Genomic DNA, 10404 nt, shown 5'->3' on the forward strand with positions numbered 1-10404 from the left:
TCCAGTTGAAGTCAATCTGAAACTGACACTAGATGAAAATGAAGAATCAGTGGAGGAAACCAACTTCAAACAAATAATAGGATCTCTAAGATACTTGTGTAATAGCAGGCCTGATCTAGCTTTTGGTGTTGGATTAGTGAGTAGGTTCATGAGCAAACCAAAGAAATCACATTTGCTTGCTGCAAAGAGGGTGTTAAGGTATGTCAAGGACACCAAAGACAATGGAATCTTCTTCCCATACAAAGGAATCAAAACCAGAACTTCAGCTTGTTGGATATGCAGATTCTGATTTTGGAGGGGACTTGGTGGAGAGGAAGAGCACCTCTGGTTATCTGTTTTTAATCAATGAAGCACCCATCTCATGGTGCTCATCAAAACAGAAGGTAATTGCCCTCTCATCATGTGAAGCAGAGTACATCTCAGGGTGTTTTGCAGCATGCCAACTGGTTTGGCTTGAGCAACTAATTGCAGAGTTAAAAACCAGAATTTCAGCTCCTCTACAATTGCGAATTGACAATGTTTCTGCTATAAATTTGGCTAGAAATCCAGTGAGCCATGGGAGAAGCAAGCACATAGAAGTAAGGTTTCATTTCCTAAGAAGCTTGGTCAACAAAGGAAGAATTCAAATCATTCATTGCAACACAAAGGATCAACTTGCTGATCCACTTACAAAAGCATTAAGGGGTGATCATTTTGAAGAATTGAAATGCAAAATGGGTGTGGTATCACTAGGCAAGCTTGAATTAAGGAAGAGTGTTGAGATAAACTAGTATTAATTCAAGTTGTAATTGATTAGGATTGATTTTGTGATTGTTAGTTGAAACTTGCCTTATTTGGAAGGTTTTTAAAATTCTGTTAATTCAGTTATGGCAGGGTTGCTATATAAGGAAAGTTTCCATTTTGCTCTTGGAATAAGATTGATGCATATTCATTGTTAATCTCTTCTTCTTCCTAACTCTAATTCTCTCATTCTCTGAACATTCTTCTTTCTTTTCTTCTTCTGATTTTCGGTTCTGGTTTGTTGTTCAACAACAACAACCCAACAGAAAATATGTAAAACAAACTAAAATAATTACAACATTTACAAATAAACTCACACTTTTTTATAATTTACTCTTTAAAAAGATAATGCTTATAAATTACCCAAACAAAATATATTAGCTTATACTCAATTTTCAGTTAAGAATATAAACAGATTGTAATCCCAACGGATTATAATCTAAAACTAAAATTATAATTTATACCGCTTAATAGTTTATTTATGTACACTTCAGTTCAGACAATAAAAAATGTATAATAGATGAATGTTTAAATGATCTTTCGAAATAAATGTATAAATTTAGTTGTTTTTAATTATTCAATCTAACTCTGAGATATAATATTTAATTTATTATGTATAATCTTAATTAAGTTTTTTCCCATAGTGTTAGCTAGGCGTAAGGCCTGTCTAATGTTCTTTCGTACACATAAGTTTATAGATTAAATTTCAGTTTCTCATACTAAAATGATTCATATCCTTTTTACTTGGATCAACAAACATTTATAATGTTAATTTAATTTGATTATCTGGGCACTAATAATGAAAATTGGGTATTTTTATATGACTAGTTAAAAACACTAGTTAGAATGTTAGGTAAACAAATAATAATTAAATTAATAGTTTTTAATTGTTCAATCTATCTCTCATATATAAATATTTAATTTATCATGTATAATCTTAATTAAGTTAGGCGTGATGCCTGTTTATTTTCTTAAGTGCACATAAATTTATAGATCAAACTCCACAGTTTTTACTTAAATGATTCAACCCCTTTTACTTGCATCAATAAACATTAATATTTTTAATTAAATTTATTTACACATACATTAATAATGGAAATCAAATTCACTTAAGAAAAGAAATTAAATTTGGGTATTCATCTATGGTCATTTATACATAAACTACTTACTACAATACTTGTTTTTATCATTTATATTAAAATGATTTGCTTTGAAAATAATAATAAGCAGATGATATATTATTAGAATTTAGGTGTAAGAAGTTGTGATATAAAAAAGTGGAATTGAAAATTACATATCGAGTCTATGGTCTAAAATCGCACTACATATTTACCTATATATCTATCTCTCTATGTTGAAGAACTTTTTTTATTACTATTTAAAAGTGAAATAACATTTTTATGGATAAATATTAGTATATTTATATTTGTTGTGTGCGAGACGTGATTCCTCAACCTCCTTCACTTTACTCCTTCTCTCTAGTTATCAAATCACTTTATAATTTTTTTTTATAAATTTGATATGAGTGAGATTTGAACCCACAACTTCATTCACTTATTCCTTAAATAATTTACCTTAATAATTGGACCAGACCAGCTTATCACTCATACATTTAAATAGTACATTGAGCCAAAAAAACATGTCATAAGATGTTCAAATGATTAGAATGGATTGTCGAGGATTTAAGGAACGAAATGATAAGGAAATTGAAGGTTTAAATCTCATCGACTACAAATATTAATATATTAACATTTATATATAAAAAAAAAGAAACAAAAAAGAAGTTAGGCCAAAATAGAAAGTTCCCCACTTTTGTTTTGTTCTCCACTTTTTAGAGCAAGAGGAAGAAAAAGAAAGCAAAGGTGATGAATGATTGAAATGATATTAAAACTTCCATCACTTGTCTATAATGCATGGACCCCTCTTTTGTCTCCCATATACCTATGAAACTTGCCAACCTCATATTCCTCATCCTCATCCTCAACATCTAAGTTTTACCCATTACCCTTTTCTCCTATATTTCTCAAACTCACACCATTATATTTTCCACTAGATTGAGTAAAGTCCTAGATAACAAGAGCAACAATTTTCAATCTTGTTCATCTTCCTCACTATCATGGATCCATCCATGTTATCAAAATCACACCAAACTCTTATCTCTTTTCTTTTGAACACATGTGATTAACTTTTAACTCAAATCATTTTTTAAAATCATTGATTTTGCCACCTTTAGGCCAGCTTGCTAGCTTTATACAAACCTCAACCAAACCCAACTTTAGAATAGTGCTTAATTAAAATCATTTATCTCTAAGAATTCAGCTACTTACACTATATATATATATATGAGTAGGACTTATAAGTAAGGTTGTTTCTTAGTGATCATGATGTCATATGCTCAAATTACTAAAATATAATCTCTATTTGCAAGATAAGATTGCGTATATCTATCTCGAAACTAATTAAATGAGAGTCTCGTACCTTTTTTATAGTACTTATCTTGATATACAATTTCTAGCATTTAATTATAGTTAGCGATATTGTAAACACCCAATTTTGTAAAAAGGGGTAGCGACACATATTTTATTCTTTTCACACTTTATATCCCAAATATGAGGTGAGATTATTCTTAGAGTTGTGCAACTTGCACTCTTTTCTACCTTATATATTCCACCAAAAAAGAACCAACATATAAAACAATATCTAGTACTGGACACAATATCATTAGAAACAATATCTATATATCAATTCTCAACCCAAAACAAGGGTAAAACAACAAAGGGAAACACAATATCATTAGAATTTTAACATGTCTGCCGCCGTGGCTGCCGCTGCTGCCGCCGCCATCTCCGGTTACCACAACTCCTCCAACAGAGATCACACAGATCAGTTACCATTAACACCACAAGGAGTACAAGTTTGTGTCCTTCCTACTCTCAATAGGTACGATATATTATTGTAAGCAGTGTTCTAAATTGCACCTCACAACTACTATTATGGTTTCGGGAATCTCCGTAACAACATCATGATCTCTATTACGATCACATGGCTGCATTTTCCTACAATTATTATAAACGCAACGTAACCGCAATTTAAAACATGGTTCATGATAAATGGTTCATGATAAATGGTCATGTTCACATATAAACCACTTATAAGGGTTTTTAGTTATATAATTGCTTATCAATTTAAGTACTTTATTATGGTAACTTAAATTATTTACACAGGTATGAGAATCAAAAGAGAGGTGATTGGAACAGTTTTAGAGAGTATCTCAAGAACCATAATCCACCCTTAACTCTATCCCTTTGCAATGGTGAACATGTTCTTGAATTCCTTCATTACTTGGACCAGTTTGGCAAAACCAAAGTTCATGCTCAAACTTGTGCATACTTTGGTAACTCATACCCTCCAGGTCAGAAATATATATATTTCTACATTTATTTGGTGATTACTCTTTAATTTTGTTTTATTTCTAATGAGAATAAAATATTTTCTAGTGGATAAGTTATCTCCTTCAACCACTAAAATCATGACACATGTCCTATTTTTTTTAGTTTTTAATAATATTTTTTGTAGAAAAGGATTAAATATGATATGTCATGATTTTAGTGGTCGAATAGATAACTTATATCCTAATATGATGAGAAATATTATTCTCATTTCTAAAATGTATGAAACTATGAATATAAAAGCAATAAGATAAAACTAAATTTGTATAAAGAATATAGAATTCTCTTTTGTTTTTGTATCATATTTACCATTTGCTGCTAGAGAGAAGATGCTATAAGATGTGTCTATACTATTTTATTATATAAATATAAGAATAAATGTAAAGAAAATGACATATGAATGTTTTAAATAGTTGATGGAGAATGTTAATAGTAAGGAGATAAAATAAAAATAGTTGTGTGTACATCATGAACATATTATTTGCCATTTACGTACAAAATATTATTCATATTTTATTTTAAAGTAATAATATATATTGTATGTTTAATTACGATTTTAGTTCCTAATATTGATTTAATTGTTGTGAATATCAAATTAAATAGTGAATGATGATTTCATGCAGTCCACACTACAAGGGTTAAAAATGAAAATCATTTTATAAGACAAAAATTAAAATTCTATTTTTTTAGGACTAAAAGTAAAATTCATATACTTTCTGAAGAAAAAAACCCCATCCCTTCTTGTGGGGTATCTTGATTTTAGTTTGTTATAATTGGAGGAATGTTATTTTTCACCAAAGGGACTTTTTATTCAAGGTTAGTAGTACTAATGATGAAATTTAAAACACTAATGTTAGGACTCACGAAATTGTAGGTATAGTGATTTATTGTCGATGACTATTTTGTTGAATTCGAGACAATGATGATAGTGGTATATTTTTCTTTTATTTTTAACATGTATGTAAAAGAAAAGTGAAAAATAGGAATAATTCAAATAAAATATCAAATATAATCATAATGTTTAAAGTTTGATTTAAAAATAATATTATGAGTCCTAAGCAGGTCCATGCCCATGTCCACTGAAGCAATCATGGGGTAGCCTTGATGGTCTTATAGGTCGGTTGCATGCAGCATTTGAAGAGAATATTGGCTCCTCTGAGATGAACCCTTTTGGTGTAGGTGCAGTGACCCTATACCTTAGGGAAGTAAGGGATGTTCAAGCCAAGGTTAGAGGTATAGTTTATGAGAAAAATAAAAGGATGAAGTAATAACATCAAAATGGGTCCATTGTGATGATGTAATATAATAACAATAATCAACAAAATAATGAGGTAGTGATTTCAACATCAATGCATAATTGATATTGGTATTGGTATGGTGGTGGTGCTTTCAAATTCCAATAGGACCATTCCTACGAAAAGAATCATGTTTAGTATTAGATAAAAAGTTGTTGTTTTTGCATTTGGATAAGTGTTATATTATTATATACAATAGATAAAAGTGTCATATTTTTCTATTTTTTATGTTATTTTTTATATACTTATCATATCTCTTCAATACTAGAGATGATTATTACTCTTATTTCTTTAGTTGCTACTAAAGTTTATATTTTTCATTCTAGTTGTTTTTATCGAGTAGTAATCCTCTCCGGAACTGGAGAGAAGCAAGGGTTAAAAAATAGCAAACAAAAAACAATACATTATGACATTTTTATTATTTTATTTACAATGAAATAATGTTTTTGACATCGAAAATAAAATGAGAACAGAAACTTATCTCGTCCTCTATTACTATAGAGGATCCATCTTTTGGTTTTATTCTATATTAACGGTAGAATTTGGGATGCAATACATAATTATGTAAATATGATTTTAATTATTATGTATTCTGTGGTTGGTAGAAGTTTTTGAAATGATACGGTTTATGATTAATCAATGTGGTAAGAGGGTAGGGCTCACAAATGCACCAAATGTGGTTATTAATAGCTTACCAGTCAATTGTAACAGTGAAATTTCGTTCTTGGATTTTTTTAGGTACTACCCAAATCTTATGTTACGAGTAAAGAATTAATTTCTTTCGGGGTCGTGGTTATTACTCCTAACAAATGTTGCACATATCACATGAATCGAACACTTAACATTTTAGTTATAATAAAGATCTAATAAGACTTATACTATTAAACCAACGCGTTGAATAAAAAAAATTAAGGAATTCAGGTGCCATAAAGATACTATAATTCATCCTATGATTATCTACTTTAACGTCTCATCTCATAGTCTTGGACAGATAAGAACCAAATACATAATAGCTTTGTCCATAATTCAAGTATTATTGATTAGCCCTACCATTTTAGGAACCCATAATAACAAACTTGAAAAATAAATCTGCTTATCATAATGATTAAGTTCATGATTGATTATGTATCACCTATAAAATTCGTCATCTTATAAATATTTGTCACTTGATATGTAATTTATTTTGATGGATAAATAAAATATAACTTTAAATTATATTTTATTAAAATGAATTAACGCATGGAGTGAATGTATTTTCACATTTTGATTTTAAATGTAGTTTTTTCTTACTGATTGATGAGAATATAGAGCATTTGTTTCTGTTGTGCCCCTTTGTGGCAGAGCTTCTCTTCCCGGCTAGGTTCCCACATGAGTATCTATATGGAGAATGATATGGTTTACTGTGATTTGGTGTATTTAGAATATTTGGAATAATGTAATTTTGGGGGAAGGATTTTAGTTAGGATTTAATGTGTAAACACTGATAATGTAACTGTTTGTTACACTGTCAATATATCACATATCATTCATATGTTAGTCATCGTTGACTGTAAAACAAAAGTAATCTAAATCAATAGTGGTTGATTTGTCGTCAGTGTAAAAAACTTTACACTGACAATACACGAATATTAAACTCTCTTAGTTATATCTGGATTATGAATATGATCCAGATTAGATCTTGGGTTTGATTTTCAAATTTGGTTGGTTGTAATTCGTTCTATTCTATTCTAGACAATGATGCATTGATCATGTTACTTATATTAACATGTATTGCAAGTTGTAAATGAGTTAACATCTCTTATGCATTTTTAATACATTTACTTATAAAAAACACATCAATAAGTGATAAATAAAACTTTATTTTCTATGTATAAAACTTTATAATCTTTTTGCTAAAATGTCTCCATTTTGTCATTATAATTACTCCAACTTTTGAATGTTGATGAATGAATATAGATAACATTAAATAAGGAGGCCATTTCCTAATTTGTGGTGTTGAGAACCAATCCTATATATATATATATAAATTGAATCACATGATAAATAATTATTATAGTAAGAAATTAGAAAAATTAATATAGATTATTAGATTTTATTTGAATTGTTACGATTAAAAGAAATGATTATGTGACTAATAACTCATTTTTAATTCTAATCATCCATGTATAGTTGTAAGGTCAAAATTTATTTTTATCATAATTTTTATATGATAATTGTTCTCACTTGAGTCACTTTATATACTTGTTTGTGGTTTTATTGTATTTGTGTCACTAATTTATGGTACTTAATTAGTAGCAGAATCAAACTTGAATGACATGCACTAATGAAAAGTTTCATTTTTCAACTGCTTCATGATGAAGCTTGCAAGGGAGCAAAAGATGTAAGAAATTAATTTGGAATATTTATGTAGGAAACCCTTAATAATGTTATTTTTTATATATGGTGGAGTATTTCTCCCATTCACTCTAATAAGTAATTAATAACAAGATGCAAGAAATTTAATCCTTATGGAGAAATTTTCAAATTATTATTAAGTTAAATCTTATGTAGTGTACGTTAAGGTAGAAAAATGTCATGACATACTATAAATCTCTTTGTTAACAAATGACTTTCAAATAAAAAGGCTATCAATAATAGACTTAACCCTTTTAATAAGTTAGCATAGTTCAATGCTACAAATCATTAAATAATATAAATGGTTCTAGATTGAATTGTGAAATAGATAAAATCATATCAAACCAAATTGAAATATAGAGTATGGTTCAGTGATGTGATTTATTTTCTTCCACTCAAGATTCAAGTTGGGTGGCATAGAAAATAGCTTGCAAGGGTTGTTGATTTGGGCCACCTCAATGATTTTGACATATTTCACCTTAGCTATGTGAAAATGTATGACTTTTATTCGAGTCAGACTCCTTTTCATTACTAGAGACAACAATTAGGTTTTTAGTGTATTTTTAAGGGCAAAAATATAATAATAATGTAAAGTAAAGGAATAAAAGTGTCATTCTCTTTTAGTTTTTTTATGTATTTTCAACTAATTGACCTCTCTGGTATTAGAGAGGAGTTTGACTCAAACATAATATCAATCTTGACCCAATTAAGTTGCTTTACTAACCTGATATTTAATCTCAATCACATAGTTATGCTAGAAAATGATTTTGTGAATCTCAAAAGGAAGGGAAGTTAAGAATAGGTTGAGTTAAAGCATATGGTTTTAGAGACATCCGCCGAATTATATATTAATCATAATATGGTTTTCTCATTTATCTTATCTATCGTGTATGAAATTTGGTATATTATGTATTGGGTATCGGGTTCGTCATAAAGACAAACATAAAAATCGATGAATCTTGTTCCTAACCATTATGAGCTACACTTATGATACCCATTATTTCAAAGTTGTAGGCATATGTAACATTGATAACCATTTGTTTTCAAGTGTTAGGTGATATGGATAGAAAATTTCATCTCTAACCCTATCTTTCCACACTTTTCCACCCTAATGCCAAGCTGGAAATTAAACATTTAGGACCACCTAATTTTTCTTTTCCTTCCCTTTTGACTTGTAAGGTTATAACTAATTAGTAAAAATCATTTTCTCTCTTTCATTTTTCTTTCTCCCCTTTTTCTTCTAAATCAAATGAAACCTAATTTCTCAACCATTATAATCCTCCCCATCTAAAATGGTCATAGTTCTATGTAGAAAACAAAGTTATTGATTATGAGAACTATAAATTTTATCATTTGATACTATAAATGTCTATCTATTTCTAAAAGAAAGCTCCAAATATTCCAGGGTACTTATATAATTAGATTAGCGAGATGAATCTAATAATACAAACCTAACCAATTAACCCAATTATAATAATTGATTAGTTTTACTTTGTACTTGAACTAAACAAGTTAGAATTGACTCAACTCTTTTATTTATCATTTTAACCAAGACTAAATAGAACTAATTTTGTTTTAAACATATTAATGCCTTATTTGGTTGCACAAAAAGAAAACAAGAAAAAAGAAAAAATGTGAAAAAAAGGCGAGAAAGAGAAAGATGAGAAATATAATAAATTTTTGTGAAGTTTGATATTAGAGAAGAATGATAGAAAATGAATAGAAAAAATATTTTCATCTCTTTATCTTTTATTTGGTTGGATAGAAAATGAGAAGAGAAATGATGTTATGGTTCAAATGACAAAATTATCCCTAAAATAAAGAAAAGAGAGATAAAAATTTTGTTTTATTATTAATTAAAAATAAATGTTATAATTTTAAATTATATATATATATATATTTTATTATAATTTCAATTAATATTTTTAATTGATATTTTTTATATCCAAAATAAATTTATTTATATTAATATTATTTAAATTCAAAAAGTAGATAAAATAAAAAATAGAAGAACATTTTCTACATTTCATACAAATTTTTCATCACTTCTCTACTTTCTCACCAAAAGTAAAAGAAAAAGATTTTTTGGTGGGTCCAAGCATACATTTTACTCTCTCCTTTATTTCTCTCTTTACAATTAAAAGGAGAAAATTTATTTTTTTCTCTTCAATCTCTCACAATTTTATGACTGCTCTATCTCTCCTATACTAAATAGAGGCTAAATAATTAAATTTATACATTTTAGAACTTACTATTAAGAACTTTCCTTCATATGTTAACATTCTCATAAACTATTGGGTGTATACTATATTTTATTTGAACACTCAAACACATTCATTATATATTTAAGTTGGTCAGAGTCGCAAGGATAATAAACTTTCTCTAAAAAGCATTAAACACAAATATGTCTATAGTGACTCAAACTCATAACTTTAGTCAAACTAAAATAGTCATGTAGAGTTGATCAACACACTTGCTAGTATACT

At 28.4% G+C, this 10404-nt stretch overlaps 1 protein-coding gene and 1 long non-coding RNA gene across 2 annotated transcripts in view; one reads left to right on the top strand and one right to left on the bottom strand.

Annotated features, from left to right (window-relative positions):
- The window catches only part of LOC109350797, a 16387-nt gene extending 9643 nt beyond the window's left edge, over positions 1–6744 (bottom strand). Inside the window, exon 1 of the long non-coding RNA XR_002108127.1 lies at positions 6731–6744. This is a non-coding gene — a long non-coding RNA (uncharacterized LOC109350797). The remainder of the gene's footprint in view (positions 1–6730) is intronic.
- Positions 3450–5552, top strand: LOC109350786 (protein LIGHT-DEPENDENT SHORT HYPOCOTYLS 4-like). Its single transcript, XM_019592095.1, has 3 exons — positions 3450–3720; positions 4005–4192; positions 5292–5552. Exons 1-3 carry the CDS (start codon positions 3587–3589, stop codon positions 5495–5497), a joined length of 528 nt encoding a protein of 175 aa, XP_019447640.1. The 5' UTR covers positions 3450–3586; the 3' UTR covers positions 5498–5552.

This window comes from Lupinus angustifolius, chromosome LG01, assembly GCF_001865875.1.
Source record: "Lupinus angustifolius cultivar Tanjil chromosome LG01, LupAngTanjil_v1.0, whole genome shotgun sequence".
NCBI lineage: Eukaryota > Viridiplantae > Streptophyta > Magnoliopsida > Fabales > Fabaceae > Lupinus > Lupinus angustifolius.